Source organism: Ovis aries, chromosome 15, assembly GCF_016772045.2.
Source record: "Ovis aries strain OAR_USU_Benz2616 breed Rambouillet chromosome 15, ARS-UI_Ramb_v3.0, whole genome shotgun sequence".
Lineage (NCBI taxonomy): Eukaryota > Metazoa > Chordata > Mammalia > Artiodactyla > Bovidae > Ovis > Ovis aries.
This window is the reverse complement of record NC_056068.1, coordinates 48,656,970-48,682,760: the sequence shown is the minus strand read 5'-3', so window position 1 is coordinate 48,682,760 and position 25,791 is coordinate 48,656,970. Positions and strand designations below refer to the sequence as shown.

The 25,791-nt window shown below is 36.4% G+C and overlaps 2 protein-coding genes across 2 annotated transcripts; both read left to right on the top strand.

Moving 5' to 3' along the window:
* The first annotated feature begins 2,104 nt into the window (after positions 1 to 2,104).
* Positions 2,105 to 3,043, top strand: LOC101106965 (olfactory receptor 52E4-like). Its single transcript, XM_004016244.4, has one exon. The coding sequence runs from the start codon at positions 2,105 to 2,107 to the stop codon at positions 3,041 to 3,043; it is 939 nt and encodes a 312-aa protein (XP_004016293.1).
* Positions 3,044 to 23,755: 20,712 nt separating this feature from the next.
* On the top strand, positions 23,756 to 24,715 carry LOC101113956 (olfactory receptor 52E4-like). Its single transcript, XM_004016679.4, has one exon. It carries the CDS (start codon positions 23,756 to 23,758, stop codon positions 24,713 to 24,715), a length of 960 nt encoding a protein of 319 aa, XP_004016728.2.
* Positions 24,716 to 25,791: the final 1,076 nt, after the last annotated feature.

Genomic DNA, 25,791 nt, shown 5'->3' with positions numbered 1-25,791 from the left:
ACCATTCATTATGATATTAGCTGGAGAATTTTCATCGATTCCTTTTGCCTAATTGAATAAGATTTATGCCTTGCCTTTTCTATTGAAAACTGTTCTTTTAATATAATACATAAATATTGAATTAAATGACTATTTTCCCCACTTCTTTAAGATGATCACATTTGTACATGTATAGAATCACAGCTTTTTATTGTAAAAGTATAAAAATACTAATAATTCTGCAACCACAACATAAAAGACAGTTTCACTAAAATGCAGATTTAAACACAGTCTATTAAGCCAAATAAAAAAAAGTAACACCTAGAGAGACGGGACTATGACAGGCAAATAAGCCTAAAAAGTGGATGTTTTATTGACCACAATGACAATTATGGGGCTTCCCTGATGACTCAGATGGCAGGAGACTGGATTCAATCCCTGGGTCAGGAAGAAGAGAACGGCTACCCACTCCAGTATACCTGCCAGGAGAATTCCGTGGACAGAGGAACCTGGCGAGCTACAGTCCATGAGTTCTCAAGAAGTCAGACACGACTGAGCAAATAACACTACTGACCATTATAAGGAAAGATTCCTAATCCAATACTTACACTTTAAAAAAAAATAACATTTTGGAGGCTTTTCTTTTTTGTACTGCTCAACTAGGTAACCAAGGTAACTTGAAAATATTATACAAGTTACGATTATTGAAAGGATTTTCACTTGATATTAGCATATGTAGGTAAGCATTCCACAAAAGAATGAGCTCAGAGATGATTCAGTTCAGTTCAGTTCAGTTCAATTCAGTTGCTCAGTTGTGTCCAACTCTTTGTGACCCCATGGACTAAAGTAGGGCAGGCCTCCCTGTCCATCAACAAATCTCAGACTTTATCCAAACTCATGTCCATTGAGTTGGTGATGCCATCAAACCATCTCATCCTCTGTTGTCCCCTTCTCCTCCCACCTTCAATCTTTCCCAACAACAGGGTCTTTTCAAATGAGACAGTTCTTCGCATCAGGTGGCCAAAGTATTGGAGTTTTCACTTCTACATCAGTCCTTCCAATGAATATTCAGGACCGATCTCCTTTAGGATGGACTGGTTGTATCTCCTTGCAGTACAAGGGACTCTCAAGAGTCTTCTCCAACACTGCAGTTAAAAATCATTAATTCTTTGGTGCTCAGCTTTCTTTATAGTCCAAATCTCACATCCATACATGACCACAGGAAAAATCATAGACTTGATTAGATGGACCTTTGTTGGCAAAGTAATGTCTCTGCTTTTTAATATGCTGTCTAGGTTGGTCATAACTTTCCTTCCAAGGAGCAAGCGTCTTTTAATTTCATGGCTGCAATCACCATCTGCAGTGATTTTGGAGCCCCCAAAAATAAAGTCTGAGACTGTATCCACTGTTTCCCCATCTATTTGCCATGAAGTGATGGGACCGGATGCCGTGATCTTAGTTTTCTGAATGCTGAGCATTCAGCCAACTTTTTCACTTTCCTCTCTCACTTTCATCAAGAGGCACGTTAGTTCTTCTTCACTTTCTGCCATAAGGGTGATGTCATCTCCATATCTGAGGTTATTGATATTTCTCGTGGCAATCTTGATTCTAGCTTGTGCTTCCTCCAGCCCAGCATTTCTCATGATGCACTCTGTATATAAGCTAAATAAGCAGGGTGACAATATACAGCCTTGACGTACTCCTTTCCCAATTTGGGGAAGTCTGTTGTTCCATGTTCAGTATTAACTGTTGCTTCCTGACCTGCATATAGGTTTCTGAAGAGGCAGGTCAGGTGGTGTGGTATTCCCATCTCTTTAAGAATTTTCAACAGTTTGTTGTGATCCACACAGTGATGGTTATGAATCATTATACCACACTAACATCAGAGAAGTGCAACTTATAAAATCCAAGTGGAATATTAAACAGTTTAAAAATAATTTGAATATCTTTGAGAGTTAAATTTAATAGGACCCTAATTTCCTTCCATTATGTTCTCAATAATTTTAACATTACTCTACTATATAAATTTATACAGTGGCATCCAACAACCATACTTATATTTCCTCATGTCTCCCCAGAAATACTGAAGAAGACAGCAGACCATCCTCCAAGAATTTTCAGCAGAATGTCCTTTGTTAATGACACCACCTCACATCCTTCTGCCTTCCTTCTGCTGGGTGTACCTGGTCTGGAAGATTTCCATATATGGATTGCTTTCCCTTTCTTTGTTGTTTACCTGATAGCCCTTGTAGGGAATGTCACAATCCTGTTTGTAATCAAGACGGACCAGAGCCTTCATCAACCCATGTTCTACTTCCTGGCTCTTCTCTCCTTTATTGATCTGGGTCTGTCCACTTCTACCATACCCAAAATGCTGGCCATCTTCTGGTTCAACCATAGGAAGGTAAGCTTTGAAGCCTGCCTCATCCAAATGTTCTTTATCCACACCTACACAGGCATGGAATCTGTTGTACTCCTGGCCATGGCAATTGACCGCTTTGTTGCCATCTGTTATCCACTGATGTATACCACTATCCTCACCAACAAAATGGTAGCCATCATGGTCTCTGTTGTAGTTGGGAGGCCAGTCCTCCTTGTCATCCCCTTTTGTCCTCTTCTTAAAAGACTTCCCTTCTGTGGACACTATATTATTCCTCATACTTATTGTGAGCATATGGGAATTGCTCGTCTAGCCTGTGCTAACATAAGAGTCAACATTATCTATGGCTTATTTACCATTGCTGCCCTGATCTTTGACTTGCTCCTCATTGCCCTCTCCTATGTTCAGATCCTACAAACTGTTTTCCACCTTCCTTCTAGGGATGCGAGACTCAAAGCACTCAGCACATGTGGTTCACATGTCTGTGTCATCTTAGCCTTTTACACACCAGCGTTTTTCTCCTTTATGACACACCGATTTGGTAGGAATGTCCCTCGCTATATTCATATCCTCCTGGCCAATTTGTATGTGGTTGTTCCTCCTTGTTTAAATCCAGTCATTTATGGGGTCAGGACGAAGCAAATTCGGGGCCGGGTTGTGAGAATATTTTTCAAGAAAGAGTGACCCAACATATTTAGAATTTGGTAAGTTTGTCCAGGCTAACCTTTATTTTGAATATTTCTCAGGGTCCCTAAGTTGAGATTATATAAAGGCCACTAAGGCATTACTTCAGCCTTTATTACTCTAACCTCATATTAAAAGTTAATTTTTACTTTGACTTTCAGGAGATTATACTGATTTTTTTTTCACTAAAGGTGAGAGAAGATTGTGGAGCCAAGTAAAAGTTGTAATAAAATTGATTGAAGTTAAATTACCCTTAATGATGAAAAACTGAATATTTTCTATCTACTAGTTTTTCTAGCCAATGCATTAAAGCAAACATATGTAATTTAAAAAACAAAAACAAAACTTTGATGTTGGAAAGAGAAAATAAACCCTATTTCTTATGGCATGGTTTGTCCAGGCAGAAAAATCTTATGTAATATAAAAAACCATTAGAACTAATAAAATATAGGTTTAGTGAGTTTAGAGGCTACAAGGTCACAATATAAACATTTGGATTTCTTACATAAATGACATCCCATTAGAAATGAAATTAAGTATTATTTTAAACAGTTGAAAAAGGAGACATATTTCAGAAAAAAATACATATATATGACCTACATAGAGAAAACATATAATCACTGCTACAAAAGATTAACAAAGACATAAATAGAGATATAAGCAATTTTTCTTGATACAGTGAATATTTCTATTCTCCCCAAGTTGATATACAGATTTAATCATATTCCAATTGAATTTCTAGGGGGATTTTTGAGGGTAGTGATTGAAAGTCTGGTTCTAAAATTTATATGGAAGTATAGAAGTGAAAATAATCAAAATAAATTTGAAAAATTATGCAACAAAGCTGAAGAATATACATCAATACAGTTAGTATACTAGTGGCATGGTTGATCAATATATTGATCAATATAGAAGAAGCCCCCAAACAGAGCCATATATAGACATGGTTAATTGATTTTTAACAAAACACTAAGGTGTAAGTTCAATGTAGAATTATAGATTTGAAATAATTGTGTAATGATGTACACATGCATGTACTTCCATCTATACCTTACATTCCACATTAAAAAATGAAGTAATCCTAAATTATAAAGGTTTTAAAAAAATTAAAGATCAATATCCAGATAGAGTGTACAGTTATGAAAGCATAAAACTTCTAAGAGAAATTATGGTAAAGATAAAAATCTAATTTTTTTTAAAATAAACTAACTTTATAAAACTTTAAAGTTTCTACTCTTATAAAGCACTATTAAATGAGCAAAAACACAAGTTGAGACCGCAAGAAGATACTGTGAATTAAATATCTAATAATAGATTGCATCCAGTAAACATAAAGTTTAAAGGAAATTAAACCTTTCAATAGAAGTGGGCAAAATGTTTTAATGAATTGTTCACCAAAAGATTAAAACAAAAGTGTTAATCACTTTTATTGCCATTAAGTAATTAGAAAATGTAAATTAAAATCTCACAAGATACAATACCACCCTATGACATTGGAAAACTAAAAAAAAAAAAAGACTGACCATGATGAGAAAAGGTGAAGAAACAGGTACTCTACTGCTTTTAATAATGTAAACATCACAGATACTTTGGAAAAACAAATGAAAATTAATTAACTCTAAATTTTCAGTCCTAGTTACTGTTTTTAAAAGGTTTTATTTTTATAAAGCAGGTTTAGGTTCACAGTAAAATTAAGCGAAAGGTATAAAAATTTTCCATATACACTCCCTACACATAACTTTTCCCATTCAACTCCCATCAGAGTTGTACATTTGTTACATTGGGACACGTCATAATACCTGATGTCCTTAGTCGATCTTAGCATTCATTCTTGGTGTTGTGCATTCACTCAATTTGGATAAATATATATAATGACATATATTCACCATTATAGTATCATTCAGAACGTTTTTATTGCCTTAAAAATCCTCTATCCTATTGACCCCTGCCCTCCACTTCAATCTCCAACAACCACAGATATGATTATTGCCTCCATGCGAGTGTGCATGCTAAGTCACTCAGTCATGTCAACTCTTTGTGACCCTATGGACTGAAACCCACCAGGCTCCACTGTCCGTGGGATTCTCCAGGCAAGAATACTGGCATGGCTTTCTTTGCCCTCTTCCGGGAGATCTTCCTGACCCAGGGATTGAACCTGCTTCTCTTACATCTCCTGCATTGGCAGGCAGGTTCTTACCACTAGCGCCACCTGGGAAGCACTACTGACTCCATGGTTTTACCTTTTCCAGAATATCATTTATCTGGAATCACAAAGTATATAACCTTTATAAATAGGCTTATTTCACTTCGCAATATGCATCTAAGTTTCCTCCAAGGCTTTTCATGATTTGATAGTTCATTTATTTTTCATACTGAATAATATTCTACTGTCTCTTGTGCCAAAGTTTACCTTTCCATTCACTTACTCTAGGATATCTTGGTTGCTTCCAAAACTTGGCATTTTTGGATAAATCTGCTATACACACCTACATGCAGGTTTTTCTGTGAATGTTAAGTTTTTGACTCTATTGGCTAAATATCATACAGCGTGACTGCTGGAATGTGTGTAACAGTATGTTTAGTTTTGTAAGAAACCATCAAACTGTCTTCCAAAGTAGCTGCTTTCCTACCAGCAGTGAATAAGAGTTCCTTTTACTCCACATCTTTGCCAGAATTTAGTGTTGTCAGTGTCTAGACTTTGACTTTTTTAATAGATGTTCAGTCTCTCATTATTGTTTTAATTTGCATTGTACTGATGATATATGCTGTGGAGTGTCTTTGTATATATTAATTTGTCATCTGTATATCATTTTTTTATTTTCCATTTTTCTTAATTTTTTTATTGAAGAATAATTGCTTTACAGAATTTTGTTCTTTTCTGTCTACCCTCAACATGAATCAGGCATAGGTATACATATATTCCCTCCCTTTTTAACCTCCCTCCTATCTCCCTCCCCATTTCACCCTTCTAGGTTGATAGAGTGCCTTTTTGTTTCCTGAGCCATAGAGCAAATTCTTGTTGGCTATCTATTTTACATATGGTAATGTAAGTTTCCATGTTACTCTCTCCATACATCTCACCCCCTCCTCCCTCTCCCTATGTCTGTAAGTCTATTCTTTGGTGAAGTGTCCCTTAAGGCCTTTGGCCCATTTTTTTTTTTTTTTTTAAAATCAAGTTGTTTATTAGTGTTAAGTGTTAAAGAATTCCTTGTATATTTTGGATAAAAATCCTTTCTCAGATGTGTTTTTTTGCAAATATTTTTGTCTAGTCTATGCCTTTTCTTCTCATTCTCCTAATGTTGTCTTTCAGATTATAAGGTTTCAACTGTAATTAAGTCCTGCTCATCAGTTTATTTTTTTTTTATGAATCATGTCTAAGTGTTGTTTCTAAAAAGTCACTGTCATATCCAAGTTCATCTAGGTTTCCTCCTACATTATATTATAGGAGTTTTATGGCTTTCCTTTTTATATTTAGGTCCATGATGCATTTTGAGGTCATTTTTGTGAAGGAGGTAAAATCTGTATCTAGATACTTTTTTTTTTTTCCCTAACACACTGTGGACACCCAGTGTTCCCACACCATTAATGAAAAGACTGTTTTTTCATCCTGTAGCCCCAGACCCTGGGACTCACTTTCTCTCACCAGTTAGCCACACTAGATCTTGGCCCCAGCTACCAGTGGGCTGGTACCAGCCCTGGGGCCCCTGGGCCCTGCAGTCAGAGGGACTCAGGTCAAGTAGTAGACAGGTATGAGCCCCAGGAATCCCTGGACCCAGGCTTGCCCACCAGCAAGTTCAACACAATACGAAGACTATTGGAGCCCTTCAACAGAGACCTCGGGGTCTAGTTCTGCCCATTACTGAATTCACACTAACTCTAGGATCCCCTAGTCTCAGCTCTACCTACCAGATAACTGGCACCAACACCAAGATCTGGTATCACCTACTAGTGTATGAGCACCAGTCCCCAAATCCCTTGGGCCCTGACCTTGCCTATCAATGAGCAGACACCAGCCCCAGGAAAAGTGCAGCCTCACAGCTTCCCTTCTTAGGACCCAGCCAACACACCAAAAGGCTAGCCTCAGGCTTGGAACACCCCTAGATCTGGACTTGTCCCCCAGCTCTGGCTCTGCCACGAGCAGGCCAGCACCAGCTGTAGGACACCTTGCTCCCCTCAGCCAGCAGCCTTGGAATCTACCCTACCCAACAACTAGCTGACATCAGCATTGGGAAATGCTGGGATAGAGCTCTGCCTGCCAGTCATCTATCATTACCCCTGGGATGCAAGTCCTGGCTTTACCTACTAGTAGGCCAAAATCAGCTCTGCGATACCTCAGTCTCCTCAGTCAGCTTCCTGGGATTCAGCCCCACTCACCAGATCCAGGTACTAGATCCAGGGCTTATACCTGGCCCTGCAATAGCCCACCCCAGAACCTGGTTCTATCCACCATCAAGCCAATGCAAGACCCAGGAGACTCTAGGGTTCTGCAGCCAGATGACTATTGACTCAGTCCTACAACCCAAAAGTAAATTGTAAAATATGATGAAACAAAAAGTAATTTTGGGGTGAGGGGAAGGGAATAAAAATGCAGGAATGTCAAAATTCATTCTAAATTAAGAGATCATGTAAGATATATGTCAAAAGCCACAGAGCGGCTGAATTGATATAAAAATATGACCTGTATATAGCTCCCTATAAGATATTATCTTCAAATCTAAAGATATACAAAGATTGAAAGTGATAGGGATAGAAAGAGACATGACATGCAAATAGAAATCAAAAGATAGTCAAGGTGGTGATGCTTATATCAGAAAAACTAGGCCTTAAAACAGACTGTAGTAAGAGACAAAAATAATGATCAAGGGATCAATCCAAGAAGATATAACAATTGCAGATATATATGTACACAGCATGCTAAGTCACTTCAGTCGTGTTCGACTCTGTGTGACCCACAGACAGAAGCCCACCAGGTTCCCCCATCCCTGGGATTCTCCAGGCAAGAACACTGGCATATGAGCACCTAAACACAGAAAGCAATTATATCTGTTTTAGAGATGTTCAGGTTGGATAAATTGTATGTGACATCCACTTACAGAGACATTAAGTGGAAAAATTGGCACTCTAATTCCCAGTCTTGCTGATGGTAAAATCCAAGAAATTTATATCAAAGAATTGTAGAAGGATGGGGATAAGTACAAAAAGTCTTAGAATTGTCAGCTGATTTTAGTCATGAATAATTATAGAACACAATTTAGAATCTGTTTAGTCCTTACGCCAAGAATGATAGGGTTCAGCATAGGAGGGACCAACAAGTATATGTTGGTTAGCAGGATGTGGCTGTGATGTGGTACGTGTTACTAAAGCGGTGGGTGAGGAAGGAGACAAGAGCAGTAACGTAGAAGGTGAGGATGACACAAACATGGGACCTGCAATTGCTGAGGGCCTTCAATCTGGCATCTTTAGAAGGGAGGCTGAAGACAGTATGGAGTATCTGTACATAAGACAAAAAGATGAATGTCACATCAGTCCCAACAATTAAGATAATGAATGCCAAACTATACAGACTATTGATGGAAATGTCAGACAGTCAGTTCAGTCGCTCAGTCGTGTCCGACTCTTTGAGACTCCATGGACTGTCCATCACCACCTCCCGGAGTTTACTCAAACTCATGTCCATTGAACTGGTGATGCAATCCAACCATCTAATCCTCTGTCATCCCCTTCTCCTCCCACCTTCAATCTTTCCCAGCATCAGCGTCTTTTCAAACAAGTCAGCTCTTCACATCAGGTGGCCAAAGTACTGAGTGTAAAAATACAATTAAGCAAATTTATTCATATTTTGAATTCTCCTTGGTGGACCATCTCTGAAATTAGAAGTATTTCATTCCTCACAGTCAGCTAGTAATCTCATCAAGGACAACTAGGAATAGAGACTATCTTCTTAGCTCAAAACTGCCAGAGCATTCTGCCTGATACTAAGTATTCTCTTTCTGCTATAGCCTAGCTGGGCAAAAGTTCTGAAAAATAATACAGCTTCTTCACATCTTAAAAGTAAAGGGGAAATATCTATAGCATTGCTGTTACTGGAAATTATACTGACAAAATGATTATAGTCTCAGGGTAAATTCAATGAAGTAAAATCTTAATAGATATGTGTGAAAATATCACAGGACTGGAAAGGGTCAGTTATCATTCCAATCACAAAGAAAGGCAATGCCAAAGAATGCTCAAACTACCGCACAATTGCACTCATCTCACACTCTAGTTAAGTAATGCTCAAAATTCTCCAAGCCAGGCTTCAATAATACGTGAACTGTGAACTTCCAGATGTTCAAGCTGGTTTTAGAAAAGGCAGAGGAACCAGAGATCAAATTGCCAACATCCGCTGGATCATGGAAAAAGCAAGAGAGTTCCAGAAAAACATCTATTTCTGCTTTATTGACTATGCCAAAGCCTTTGACTGTGTGGATCACAATAAACTGTAGGAAATTCTAAAAGAGATGGGACTATCAGACTACCTGACCTGCCTCTTGAGAAACCTATATGCAGGTCAGGAAGCAATAGCTAGAACCAGACATGGACCAACAGACTGGATCCAAACAGGAAAAGGAGTACTTCAAGGTTGTACATTGTCATCCTGCTTATTTAACTTATATGCAGAGTACATCATGAGAAACACTGGACTGGAAGAAACACAAGCTGGAATCAAAATTGTGGGAGAAATATCAATAACTTCAGATATGCAGATGACACCACCCTTATGGCAGAAAGTGAAGGGGAACTAAAGAGCCTCTTGATGAAAGTGAAAGAGGAGAGCAAAAAAGTTGGCTTAAAGCTCAACATTCAGAAAATGAAGATCATGGCATCTGGTCCCATCACTTCATAGGAAATAGATGGGGAAACAATGGCAACAGTGTCAGACTTTATTTTTCAGGGCTCCAAAATCACTGTAGATGGTGACTGCAGCCATGAACTTAAAAGACGCTTACTCCTTGGAAGGAAAGTTATGACAAACCTAGATAGCACGTTAAAAATCATAGACATTACTTTGCCAACAAAGGTCCGTCTAGTCAAGGCTATCGTTTTCCAGTGGTCATGTATGGATGTGAGAGTTGGACTGTGAAGAAGGCTGAGCGCCAAACAATTGATGCTTTTGAACTGTGGTGTTGGAGAAGACTCTTGAGAGTCCCTTGGACTGCAAGGAGATCCAACCAGTCCATTCTAAAGGAGATCAGTCCTGGGTGTTCTTTGGAAGGACTGATGCTAAAGCTGAAACTCCAATATTTTGGCCACCTGATGTGAAGTGTTGACTCATTTGAAAGGACTCTGATGCTGGGAGGGACTGGGGGCAGGAGGAGAAGGGGACGACAGAGGATGAGATGGCTGGATGGCATCATCAACTCGATGGACATGAGTTTGAGTGAACTCAGGGAGTTGGTGATGGACAGGGAGGCCTTGCGTGCTGCGATTCACGGGGTTGCAAAGAGTCGGACATGACTGAGCAACTAAATTGAACTGAACTTAACTGAACTGAATACATGGATGCATGAAGGAATAATAAGCTTTCCATATCCTGAATGATAATACTTTCTGAAATTTGTCTCTCAGATGAACTTTGATCATAAGAGAACTGGCATCTATCTATTAGTTACTTAAATCCATGATAGCTCTAAGATAGTAATAAAAACATTGACATATCTAGAAGAGTATGCTTCTTGGATTTACTAGTATCCTTGGAAATATGTGACTCAGGCATTTCAGTCCATTTTTTCACAGAGATATATAAATATGTCCCATGGAATATCCATTAAACCATTCTTCCTTTTTATCAAATAAAACCATAACTAGGACACATAAATTTCTTACCATACCTAATTAGAATACATTTTGGGAAAGAAGGACTGATGAGTCCTAAATCAATCAAACCATCATCATGATTGAAAATAGTTAACAGTTGATGTATTTTGGGCCATAATATGTATCACAGAAAATAATGAATCATTAACCAGTGCCCAACTGCTGATTTGTATTATAAACAGTCTTACTGGGCTCATTATTACCATTCCCTATTTATGTAAAAAAGAAACTCACATTTTACATGAGCTAAACATTCCTCCAAAGTCACATAATCAGCATGTGCCAGAGGAGAAAGTAAAATACGGTTCCACTCCAAACCTTCACCTTTCTTCTACTAAAAAAGGAAATCAAGATAAAGGAAAAAAACTCATAATAAAGGTTTTCCACAGTTTTTATCAAGAAGGATTTTCAGAGTACTCAGAAACAATAAGGACAGATATTCTTATTTACTCTTGTTTTATAAATGAGGTTTGATGAATAATTAATATGACTTAGAGCAAATCTATTAATCATTAAGTGTCTGTTCCAACATCTTGGTCGATGTTCACTGTTAAAGTGGTGGTCAGTGTATTATTTCTTAATAAATTATTTTAAGTTCTGAGGATATACCTGCACACACTTCAGTTTGTAAAGTTGGTACCAGTAGACTGCTGTACTATAGGCCCTTAGTCATTGCCTCTCTCAGTTGTTAGATTTGAGCAAACATGGATGAATTGATTATATTTCAGATTAATTGTGTTATGTTGAATCAAAGCCAGGAATTTGGAGATGAATGCTGATTGCAGGTTTTATACCCTCACTTGGGAGTAGTCCTAGGGGCTCAAACTTTGCAATAGATACTTCTTTACCATCTCGGAAATAATAAATGATGCTTGAGAGAGTTCACATTTTCTGTATCACATGATGTGAGTTGATAACAGAATTTGATTTGAGTGAGACTGCAGTAACTTTCTGAAGAAACAGGAAAGAAGAAATAGAGTCACAGATGTAGAGAACAAATGTATGATTACTGTGGGGGGGGCAAATGGGGAAACTGGGATTGACATATATGTTCTACTGTGAATAAAACAGATAACCAATGAGAACCGACTACATTGCACAGGAAACTGTACTCAATCTGTGGTGATCTAAATGGGAAAAAAATCCAATAAAGAGTGGATATATGTATACATATAGGTGATTCCCTTTGCTATACAGCAGAAAGCAACACAACATTGTAAAGCAGCTATACTCCAGTGAAAATTAATTTTAAAAGTAAAGAAACAGTTTATTTACTCAAGTTGTATGCCTCTGACAACACTAGTTCAGTTAAAATTAAGGGTGTAGTTATATAGGGAACATAGCTGAGAGGCAAACACAGAAATAGAGTAGAAAACTGGATTCATGTAATACTTCAATCTTAACATGCATGGATACATGGTTCCCTCTCTCTGTTTCTCTTTACATTTCTAGCATTGCTATCATTGAAAAGTACCCCTAGAAAATAACTATAGTCAGGAGGTAAATTCAATGAGGTAAAGTCTAATTAAATATTCATGAAAACAATACATGAAGGACAAATAATCTGTACATAATTGCAACACTCTCTCTCTTTACATATACATATACATATACATACATACATACATATGTTTGTTTATCTATGCATACAATAGACATATTCAAATATATGCATTCCTTAATATACATACATGTATACACACAGAATCACATGTATGCATATATGCATGTGCAAACACCACACATACATACTTATAAAAATTCCTACACATATAAGAAGTATGGGGATATTATATATTGCAAGCAAAATACAGATATAACATATGTACATTTGTTTCTGCTTATGTAGGTGACTAACAATTTGATATTCAGTATTTATTAAATGTCTACTATATACCTGAATTTATCTGAGATGCCTTGGAAAACAGTATTAGAAAAAATAAATACCATGCTTTCTCTCAAGAACCTAGAGCACTCATGAGAATTCATATTATTAACCTTTTAAATAACATGCTACACAGAATCTCATAGTATAGAACAATATTTTAGTGAATAATTGGCATGACTTCATTAAGTTGATTAGTAAAAAAATCTTTTTAAGAGCTGACTTTTATCAGTTCAGTTCAGTTCAATCGCTCAGTCATGTCGGACTCTTTGCGACCCCATGAATCGCAGTACGCCAGGCCTCCCTGTCCAGCACCATCTCCCGGAGTTCCCTCAGACTCATGTCCATCGAGTCCGTGATGCCATCCAGCCGTCTCATCCTCTGTCGTCCCCTTCTCCTCCTGCCCACAATCCCTCCCAGCATCAGAGTCTTTTCCAATGAGTCAACTCTTCGCATGAGGTGGCTAAAGTATTGGAGTTTCAGCTTTAGCATCATTCCTTCCAAAGAAATCCCAGGGTTGATCTCCTTCAGAATGGACTGGTTGGATCCCCTTGCAGTCCAAGGGACTCTCAAGAGTCTTCTCCAACACCACAGTTCAAAAGCATCAATTCTTCAGCGATCAACCTTCTTCACAGTCCAACTCTCACATCCATACATGACCACTGGAAAAACCATAGCCTTTACAAGACAGACCTTAGTCAGCAAAGTAATGTCTCTGCTTTTGAATATGCTGTCTAGGTTGGTCATAACTTTTCTTCCAAGGAGTAAGCGTCTTTTAATTTCATGGCTGCAGTCACCATCTGCAGTGATTCTGGAGCCCGCAAAAATAAAGTCTGAAACTTTTTCCACTGTTTCCCCATCTATTTCCCATGAAGTGATGGGACCGGATGCCATGATCTTCGTTTTCTGAATGTTGAGCTTTAGGCCAACTTTTTCACTCTCCTCTTTCACTTTCATCACGAGGCTTTTTAGCTCCTCTTCACTTTCTGCCATAAGGGTGGTGTCATCTGCATATCTGAGATTCTTGATATTTCTCCCGGCAATCTTGATTCCAGCTTGTGTTTCTTCCAGTCCAGCGTTTCTCATGATGTACTCTGCATATAAGTTAAATAAGCAGGGTGACAATATACAGCCTTGACATACTCCTTTTCCTATTTGGAACCAGTCTGTTGTTCCATGTCCAGTTCTAACTGTTGTTTCCTGACCTGCATACAGATTTCTCAAGAGGCAGGTCAGGTGGTCTGTATTCCCATCTCTTTCAGAATTTTCCACAGTTGATTGTGATCCACACAGTCAAAGGCTTTGGCATAGTCAATAAAGCAGAAACAGATGTTTTTCTGGAACTCTCTTGCTTTTTCCATGATCCAGCTGACTTTTATAAAGACATACATATACACATATATATGTAGGCTTTTAACAATCTATTGTCCAATGAACATTAAAAGGCCCTTTATAAGCTTAAAATATAATTATAATTTATGAATTTATATTTTTATAAAAATTAATGTTAAATGTTTTAATATTTTTATTACAGGAATAAACACTACAAATATGTTCTATCAAAATTCAAAAATGTAAATACATCTCTACTGAAAATTACATTTAGGAATACAAAAGTTTTTAACTCTGATACAAAAGGCTACACTTATAGAAACCATCACAGATATCTAATGCTATTTTCCTAATTTAGTAAAAAAGATTATATATATTTAAAATTGATTTTTCCCTATTTTGACTTCACTTTATTACTGTAATTATATGTGTCAGAAATAAAAATTCACTAAATTTTAAATTCAGTGTTATATATATATATATAAATCTTCTTCCAAATCCCTCTAATGTATCATACAGCTCTCTATTTGTCCTTTAGAATGAAAACATTTGACATGAACTTTATTATGGTAGCTACACTCTACCAAAACTTACTAAAGATAGCAATATGTATCTTGTGACTGTCATTAATATTAATAGCTGAAAAAAATGTAGGGCCCCTTATTTTACATGGAGGAATGCTAAGAGATTTGCACATATTATCTCATCTCATTCTCACAGCTTTGTAATAAGTTAGGCACTGCTACAATACTTTAACTACAAATGGTAAAACTGATATTCTACAATGTGCCTTCAGTTACTAAATGTATAAAGAAGACCTAATACTTATCCTTTTCAAAATATTTCAAAAAACTGAAGCTGCTGGAACCCTCTCAAAGTCATTCTATGAAGCCATTATTCTGATACCAAAACCTGAGAAATCCCCCCCCCTTTTTTTTTTTTTACTATATTAGGTAAGGGAAGCAAAATCAAACATAAACAAATGATCTAATCAAATATCTACATTTTTGTACATTGAAGGAAACCTCCAAGAAAATGAAAATGCAATCTACTAAATGGAAGAAGATTGTTGCAGATAATATGTTCAATACATTTTTAATATCCAAATATGTAAAACACAACTAAGTATCAAAGAGACAATCTGATTTTAATGGACAGAGAACTTGAATAGATATTTTTTTCCAAAGAGAAGCTACAGATGGCAAACAAAAATGTGAAAAGGTGCTTGATATCACTAATTAGGAAATGTGAATAAAAACCACAATGACAAATTACTTCACACAGAATGGCTATGGTCAGAAAGGCAAGAAATAGCAATTGTTTGTAAGAAAGCAGAGAGAATCAAATCCTAGTACACTGTTAGTGTGAGTGCAAATTGGAGCTGGTTCCATATAAAACTGAATGGGGTTTTTCTCCAGAAATTATAAATAGAACTATCATACCACCTAGCAATTCCAGTCCTGGATATTTAATCCAAAGAAAACAAAAACACAAATTCAAAACAATATATGTACCCCAAAGTTCACAGTAAGATTATACAGTAACCAAGATACTAAAGCAACCAGAGCCAGCTGAGTGTACATAATGAGAAAATGGATAAAGATGTTTACACAGCACATCTATATACACACAATGGAATATTTGTCAAGCATGAAAACAATGAAATCTCATTTGCCTCAATATGGATGGTCCTGCAACTATTATACTTAGTGAAATAGGCCAAGAGAAAGACAAATATTATTTGCCTTTAGTTATATGGGGAATCTAAAAAATGAAGCAAACAAATAAAACAGAAGCAGAGTCACAAATAAAACAGAATTAAAGAAATAAAACAAAACAAAACTAGTGGCTATCAGAGAGGAGTTCAGTCAGAAGGAGAAGCAAATTAGGTGAAGGAGATTGAGCAAAATAAACTATCAGTTATAAAATAAATAAATAAATCACGTGTATATAATTTATAGCAAAGGGAATATAAGAAGTATTTTATAACTTTGTATGCAGTGTAATATAAACTATTGAACTATAAATCTTGTACATCTAAAACTGATATAAACTGTGCATCATCTATGCCCCAGTGAAAAAATATGGAGGGATCATGTGTAACACAATTTGAGAAAATGAATAAACAGAAGATAAACTACATAAAAGCGGTGTGACTAAGATAAAATATGAAATGGATTCCTGGCTCCCTAGCTGTAGGTGTGAAGCTAGTCGCTTCAAAAAGTTTGACTTAAGGTCACAGATGGTCTCCTACCCTGAGAAATTGTCCTGGGATGTCCTCCTCAGGGGAGAAACAGCCTGTGTATAAAATGTTCGTCTTGAGAGATCCTGGGCAGGAAGGACAGCCTGATACGCAAGAAAAGGCAGAATGTTGTCCTTGGGAAGACAGTCCAAGTTTAATACTGGTGAGGGGTTCTCCTCTAAAATGACTCAGACCAATGGGGCAGCTCAGCACTGTGGACACTGAGGAGAGTTTCTGGAGGTCACATCAGGTAGTACCACTTGCAGAGATATCATAGATGAGATACCCGGCCCTCTTTACTTCAGCTACTTCTACAAAGAAGAGGAGCCACTCAGACATTGTATCGTGTACTTTCACTGCAGACATGAGTCTGGGTAAGTGATCAGAATCCATAACCATGGATATCAAAGTGACCATCAGTAGAGTGACCTCTTTGAAACAGTCACTGTGTTTTATTAGTTGTAAGGCCTTAGGGATGACCTTAGTACTCTGCGCTAAAAAACAGAGATGTTAATGCTTAGTCTCCGTTTATTAATCTGGTCTTGAATCAGAATCTATAAAGATGAGTGTTTCTCACAGTTCAAAATGAGAAACTGAGTTACAGACTCCCATTTTGTTCTGACTGAGTTGAACCTAATTTACATATTCCATGTTCCAGGATGAAAATCCAGTATTTGTAAATTTATCCCAGGAAGAAGAATTTTTATAAATGGCTGTCAATGATGGAGCCCTAAAAGTTTTACCATTTGTTCCCTAAGTGTGATGTATATATGGAATATTATGAAGATGCCTTAAAACACAGCTCCTAAACTAATTAGATTAGGGAATTACCTTTCAATTTCAACCAGTGGTGAGATTCAGTTAACATATTTCCTCAGAAGGGACCACATTTATACTATTTGTAAGCTTGTAAGCTATTGTGTTTTATTAGAAAATATAATATTAGCATCAAGAGTTTTACTAGAGTATAATAATAATTTGGAATAGCTAATGTTATGAAAAACCCAGTGTAAAAGCATTTTTTAGACATCACAGATGTTTTATTCCATCAGTGCTAGAGCCATATGATGGAGAAGGCAATGGCACCCCACTCCAGTACTCTGGCTGATACTATGATGATCTCAGCCTCTACAGATAAAAACATGAGGCTTAGGGAATGACTTTCTAAGATCACTAGGAAGTGGGAATTTGAAGACATAAAGCTATGTTTGAGTGGGTTAAAGGGAGTGTGTCTGAACACCAAACCAACTGAATCTTAACTAGTCACAATAGGCAGATATGATCTGAATGAACATTTCCACAGATAAATCCAACACCAAGTGGACATCAGTCGTCAAGAACAGTCTAGTAAGAAGGTCAATCTGTTATTCAAGATCTAAAACCATACAAATCAGGAGGCCTTCAAATTAATCCATACCTTTACAACTTTTGAGAATAGGTGAGCATGGGGATGACTGGTTCCACTCTCAGTTCAGTTCAGTTCTGTTCAGTCGCTCAGTCAGGTCTGACTCTTTGCGACCCCATGGACTGCAGCATGCCAGGCATCCCTGTCTATCACCAACCCCCGGATCCTACTCAAACTCATGTCTATCGAGTCAGCGATGCCATCCAACCATCTCATCCTCTGCTGTCCCCTTCTCCTCCCACCTTCAGTCTTTTCCAGCATCAGGGTCTTTTCCAATGAGTCAGTTCTTTGCATCAGGTGGCCAAAGTATTAGAGTTTCAGCTTCAGCATCAGTCCTTCCAATGAATATTCAGGACTTATTTCCTTTAGGATGGACTGGTTGGATCTCCTTACATTCCAAGGGACTGTCAAGAGTCTTTTCCAACACCACAGTTCAAAAGAATCAATTCTTTGGTCCTCAGCTTTCTTTATAGTCCAACCTCTCTAACTAGCCTCTATCAATGAATAGTTGGTGTCAGGAGTACTTTGTTAATAAGTTTTGGCAATGAACTTCTCTAGGCTTAAAAATATTTATATAATAATATATTATCAGCATATAATATAAATATTGGATATAGGGAGTTGTTAGTCCTATATATGCCACATATTTGTAAACCTGAATTAGAGTTACTATAGTGAAAATATTGAAACAGGTTTCTGTTCCCTAATGGTGGCAGAACAACAGAAAAAAAGGAGAGTATTCACTCTTCCCTCTGGATCTTGAGACAAATACTTTCACTATGGGCCACAAAAGTCTACACTTTTCCACATTTATGATACTCATTGATTAAAATATGGAAATTTCCTTTTACACACATGCAATGACTTTGAGTTTCTAACTGGAATATACTTATCAGATAGTGTCATCAGCAGATGAGGAAATGAAGTTGAGATACAGTTGTAGAGGATGTCAAGTTATATTTTCTTCATTTTGATTGCAAGACATTTTTTTTTCCAGCTAAAAGTAGTCTCCTGAAATTCAGTTGACTTTACTTTGTGTACTCCCAGAAAAGTAAGAATATTTTGATTACTATAGCTGCCAAGATCCAAATATAGTTGCCAAATCCTCAGGATTTTCTTTCCTTCTTCCAGTCTCACATATTCATGGGTCTGAAACCAGCTAGAGACCCCATCAATTCTAGACCAGGTGATTAATGATCTAAACTCTTAATGTCTTACTTCTTATTCTTTAAGAGTGTACATGAAGTTTTTTTTTTTTTTTAATTTCAGTGATGAATACTACAGAGAATAATTCAGGGGAAAAGCAAAAATCAAGAATATTTTACTAAATGTAAAATTATTTTCATAATTTTCATGACTCTATAGGATTTAAATAATTGTACAATTTGAATAGATTTTTTTCTTTTTAACTTTTAATTATCCCCTACATTTATTTTAGTAAAAGCACTATTGCTCAAAAGATATCAGTAAGAGAAAGATATTCAAATCTAATTGTACTTACTATATTTATAAGTTCTCTGAGACAAATCCCTTAGACTCTCTTAATCTTTAGTTTGAACGTAAATCTGGTACGGTAATAGCATCTACTTCATAAATTTGTTTTGAAATTTGAGTGCAAATAATTTATTTACTTGACCCTTTGTTACCATAAAGAGTCAGTCAAATAAAGGAGAAAAATAGTTATTTTACATACGTAAGTTGGAGAAAAATTTATAATATATCCTGAAGGCTATCTCAACTGGTTCTTTCCAATTCATTAGGTCTCTGTTGTCCTGAAATAGTTTTGAATTCAGTGACAGTTACTTTTAAATTTGGTTGAATGTGTTGAGGAATATGTTTGAGAAATCATAATAAGGCATAAAATTCTATACTACTTCAAAAATAAATACTAAGTTTAGGAAATCTCAGAGGTATTTGAAGAACACATCCTAGAATAAAACATTAGCATGCTGTGGGACTATTTTCTTCTCATCAAATTTGTCATTATTTAGAATAATTACATTCACCAATGGTCTTGTTGCAGGTAATTATAGTAACCATGTGGATAAAAACTGAGTATGAATAAGAAAGAGATTGTAACTAATAAAAACTAAATCTCATATAAAACAGGATATTTAGACTTAACACAGTTCATGTATTCTTCTCATTCCCAGTCTGTGCCTGATTGCTCTTAATCCCTGTGCAGCCACTGAAGAACTATTGTCAGCACCTATTTTTTTTTTTGTATGCTCTAGCACTTCACAGAAATGAAATTATTTAATTAATACTCTTTAGTAACTAGTTCAGTTCAGTCGCTCAGTCATGTCCGACTCTTTGCGACCCCATGAATTACAGTACGCCAGGCCTCCCTGTCCATCACCAACACCCAGAGTTCACTCAGACTCACGTCCATCGAGTCGGTGATGCCATCCAGCCATCTCATCCTCTGTCGTCCCCCTCTCCTCCTGACCCCAATCCCTCCCAGCATCAGAGTCTTTTCTAATTAGTAACTAGTAGTAATTGCTAATTAGGATGATTTTAGATTTGTCTATGCTATTGGATACCTGAGCAGTCAATCATCTTTGTTGCTTAGTAGAATTTCATTATGTAAACACTTCAGATCTGATTTGTCTATTTTCTTAGTGATGAGTAGTTATGATTTTCCACTTTGGGGTTATCAATCTATACAATTGCCAAAAAGCAAGTCTTTGTGTAAATACAGTTTGTGAGTAAGCAAAATGTATGTATGAGTATGTAAAATGTAATTACTTCTGTTCTTTTTATAATGCTTTATTGACCTATGTGTCCACCACCGTGTAAATGGCCAAGACTTGAGTATAGTTTTATAAGTTTGAAATTCTATAAGAACATTGGTTTTTGCTATTCTTTAACCAAAGCACTTAGAGTGTTCTTATTACCATTTTAAAATAAGCTTAAATTAAAAAATGTTTTAAATTGATTTGCCAATATAGGAAGAACTGAGATCTTAACATAGTTTGGTCTTTTTAATCAATCATACATTTACACTTTAAATTTTTTAAGTTTCCTAAATATCAGGAATTTTTTAGAACTTAAATTATAATTGATTTACAATACTATATTATTTTTAACTGTTATATAATATTTTTAGATTATACAAGAGTGATATAATATTTTTAGCTTATATAACTAAAGTTATTACAAAATAATGTTTGTTTCCCTATTCTATACAACATACCCTTGTTGTTTACCTATTTTATATATAATAGTAAATAGTACTCAGCTGCACACCCTATCTCTCCTTCTCTCTCCCCACTGGTAATTAACAGCTTGCTTTCTGTATCAATAAGTCTATTCTGGTTTTATTATATACATTTGTACGGATTTTTTTTTTTCAGATGCAACACATAACTAAAAACATGAGTGTTTGTCTTTCAATGACTTATTCCACTAAGCATAATGACTTATTTCACTAAGCATAAAATACTCTAGATGTTTGCACCTGGTTGCAATTGGCAGAATTTCATTCTTTTTATGGCTGAGTATTATTCCATTGTGCATTATTGCCACATCTTATGCATTCATTTGTTAATGGGCACTTGGGTTGCTTCTATTTTATGGCTATAGCATATAATACTGCTATGAACATTGACATGCATGTATCTTTTCAAATTAGCGTTTTGATTATATATATATATATATATATACACACACAGGAGGGAAGTTACTGTTCACATAGTAGTTCTATTTTTATTTTTTGATATATTTTCATGCTGTTATCCACGGTGGCTGCACCAATTTGCAAGCACTTCAACAGTGCACCTGAGTTCCCTTTTCTAGGCATAGTAGTCAACATTTGCTATTTGTGTACTTCTTGATAGCTATTCAGATATGTATGGTATGATATTTCATTATGGTATTGATTTGCATTTCTCTAACTGGACAGCTACATGTAAAAGAATGAGGTTAGAACATTTTCTCACATCATATTAAAAAAATGCAAAATTAAAGACCAACATGTAATACCTAGAACAATAAAACCACTAGCAGAGAATATAGGCAGAACACTCAGACATAAATCATAGCTACAATTTTTTGGATCTGTCTCCTAAGGCAAAAGAAATGAAAGCAAAATAAACAAATGGGACCTCTGTAAACTAAAAAATTTTGCAAAGGAAAGGAAAACATTGACAAAAGAAAAAGACAATCTACTGAATGGGGAACATTTCTGTTGTATTTTATAAGTGCCTACCACTAAGTACTCTATGTTTCCAATGCCTTTGTAAGTGGTATTGTGAATTTCTATGAAAATTTATTTTAAAATTTTAATTTCCAGTTGTTTGCTAAGAGAACATATAAAAAAGTGTTGAATGTTATACTAGAGAAGTTACTGAGATAAATGACTGGATCTAATACTTTGATTTTTTCTGTAAATGTTCATGTCATATGTGAATAGGAAAGCTGCTATCTTTCATTCCGTCTTACTTCTTTACTTCTTATATTTTACTGACATCATCTTACTTCTTTTTTTCTTGACATATGGACCTCACTAGAATCTATAGTAAAATACTAAATATAATCAAGGCTACTTTATATTCTTGCCTGTCACCAAATCCTAGGGACAAACCTAGGATTTCACTGTATTAACATTGAGTATGATATTAGCTGGAGGTTTCTCATAGGTTCCTTTCACCTAATTGAGCAAGTTTTATTTTTTGCCTAGTTTGCTGAGTGTTTTTTAATTTTTTAATTACCATACATGAATGCTGAATTTAATCAATCAGTTTTCTATCTCCTTTACAATGATCATGTTTTTAAATTATTTTATGTGATGAATAACAACTTTTATCTATAAAAGTAGAAAAATATTAATATTTAATGCATTAACCATGGCTTAAAACCACAGTTTCATTAAATGTTAGGCATGAACAGTGTCATTAAAGCAAATGAACAGAAATGTACCAACCTAGAGAGCAAAACTATGATGGGCAAATGAGCCTCACAAGTGGAAATTTTCTTAACCATCATATGCAAATTTTTATCCTAATTACTATATTTTTTTCATATTATTTTGGTGAGTTTTCTTTCATGTATAAATACAACAAAGTAACCAAAGTGATTTGATTATGCTAAGAAGTTCTGTTTACAAGCATTTTCAGTTGATACTAGCATATATAGAAGAAATTTTCACAACATAATGAGCTACAGTATAATCATGAATCACAATACTACACTAACATCAGAAAAGTCTGTTTCTAACTTCCAAGATACTCATGGAATACTAAATGAGATTGGCAATAATAGGTAATAATTGAAAGATGCTTGCTTCTTGGGAGAAAAGTTATGACTAACCTAGACAGCATATTAAAAAGCAGAAACACTACTTTGCCAACAAAGGTCCGTCTAGTCAAGGCTATGACATTTCCAGTAGTCATGTGTGGATGTGAGAGTTGGACTATAAAGAAAGCTGAGTGACAAATAATTGATGCTTTTAAACTGTGGTGTTGGAGAAGACTCTTGAGAGTCCCTAGGACTGCAAGGAGATCCAACCAGTCCATCCTAAAGGACATCAATCCTGAATGTTCATTGGAAGGACTGATGTGAAGCTGAAACTCCAATACTTTGGCTATCTGATGCGAAGAACTGACTCCTTGGAAAAGACCTTAATGCTGGTAAAGATTGAAGGCAAGAGGAGAAGGGGATGACAGAGGATGAGATGGTTGGATGACATCACCGACTCAATACACGTGAGTTTGAGTAGGCTCCAGGAGTTGGTGATGAACAGGGAAGCTTGGGGTGCTGCAGTCCATGGGGTTGCAAAGAGTCAAACATGACTGAGTGACTAAACTGAACTGAACTGAACTGAACTGAATGTCTGTGAGAAAACTGTACTGAAATTCTTTTCCATTATGTTTTTACGAACTCTATTGGTAGTGTTTGGTGGTATTGACATACAACTACCATATATTCCCTCATGTCTCCCCAGAAATACTGAAGAAGACAGCAGACCATCCTCCAAGAATTTTCAGCAGAATGTCCTTTGTTAATGACACCACCTCACATCCTTCTGCCTTCCTTCTGCTGGGTGTACCTGGTCTGGAAGATTTCCATATATGGATTGCTTTCCCTTTCTTTGTTGTTTACCTGATAGCCCTTGTAGGGAATGTCACAATCCTGTTTGTAATCAAGACGGACCAGAGCCTTCATCAACCCATGTTCTACTTCCTGGCTCTTCTCTCCTTTATTGATCTGGGTCTGTCCACTTCTACCATACCCAAAATGCTGGCCATCTTCTGGTTCAACCATAGGAAGGTAAGCTTTGAAGCCTGCCTCATCCAAATGTTCTTTATCCACACCTACACAGGCATGGAATCTGGGGTACTCCTGGCCATGGCAATTGACCGCTTTGTTGCCATCTGTTATCCACTGATGTATACCACTATCCTCACCAACAAAATGGTAGCCATCATGGCCTCTGTTGCAGTGGTGAGGCCAGTCCTCCTGGCCATCCCCTTTTGTCCTCTTCTCAAAAGACTTCCCTTCTGTGGACACTATATTATTCCTCATACCTATTGTGAGCATATGGGAATTGCTCGTCTAGCCTGTGCTAATATAAGAGTCAACATCATCTATGGCTTATTTACCATTGCTACCCTGATCTTTGACTTGCTCCTCATTGCCCTCTCCTATGTTCAGATCCTACAAACTGTTTTCCACCTTCCTTCTAGGGATGCGAGACTCAAAGCACTCAGCACATGTGGTTCACATGTCTGTGTCATCTTAGCCTTTTACACACCAGCGTTTTTCTCCTTTATGACACACCGGTTTGGTAGAAATGTTCCTCATTACATTCACATCCTCCTGGCCAATTTGTATGTGGTTGTTCCTCCTTGTTTAAATCCAGTCATTTATGGGGTCAGGACGAAGCAAATTTGGAACAGAGTTGTGAGAATATTTGCCAAGAAAGAGGGACCTAATATATTAGAGAGTTGAAAACTTCTACAGGCTAACTTTTATCTTGTACTTCTCTCAGGGTACCAACTGAAATTATTAAAAGGTTAGTAAGGAATTACTTTGGCCTTTCTTAGAGTCGTCTAAGTGTATAACTCAGTGGTTCCTTTTCATAATTTATATATTTTTAAATTTATTTTTTTATTGAAGGATAATTGCTTTACAGAATTTTGTTGTTTTCTGTCAAACCTCAACATGAATCAGTCATAGGTATACATATATCTGTTCCCTTTTGAATCTGCCTCCCATCTCCCTCCCCATCCCACCCTTCTGGGTTGATACAGAGCCCCTGTTTGAGTTTTCTGAGTCATACAGCAAATTCCCATTGGCTATCTATTTTACATATGATAATATGTTTCCATGTTACTCTTTCCATTATTTCACCCTCTCCTCCCCTCACCCCATATCCATAATTCTATTCTCTATGTCTGGTTTTCCATTGCTGCCCTGTAAATAAATTCTTCATAACCATTTTTCTAGATTCTGTATATATATACATTAGAATATGATATTTATCTTTCTCTTTCTGGCTTACTTTACTCTGTATATGGGCTCTAGGTTCATTCACTTCATTAGGACTGACTCAAATGCTCTCTTTGTATGGCTGAGTAATACCCCATTGTGTATATGCACCACAACTTCTTTATCCATTCATCTGTGGATGGTTATCTAGGTTGCTTCCATGCTCTAGCTGTTGTAAATAGTGTGGCAATGAACAAAGGGATACATGTGTTTTTTTCAATTTTGGTTTCCTCAGGTTATATTCCTAGGAGTGGAATTGCTGTGTGATGTTGTGGTTTTATTCATAGTTTTATAAGGAATCTCCATACCATCTTCCATAGTGGCTATATCAATTTACATTCCCACCAACAGTGCAAGAGCATTCCCTTTTCTCCACACCCTCTCCAGCATTTATTGTTTGTAGACTTTTTTTTTTTTTAATTTTAGTTTTTTATTTTTTAAATTTTAAAATCTTTAATTCTTACATTGTGACTGGTGTGAAGTCTTGATTTGCATTTCTCTAATAATGAGCGATGTTGAGCATCTTTTCATGTGTT

Coding starts and splice junctions, on each gene's coding strand:
- LOC101106965 (XM_004016244.4), top strand. CDS start 2,105: ATGTCCTTTGTTAATGACACCACCTCACATCCTTCTGCCTTCCTTCTG.
- LOC101113956 (XM_004016679.4), top strand. CDS start 23,756: ATGTCCTTTGTTAATGACACCACCTCACATCCTTCTGCCTTCCTTCTG.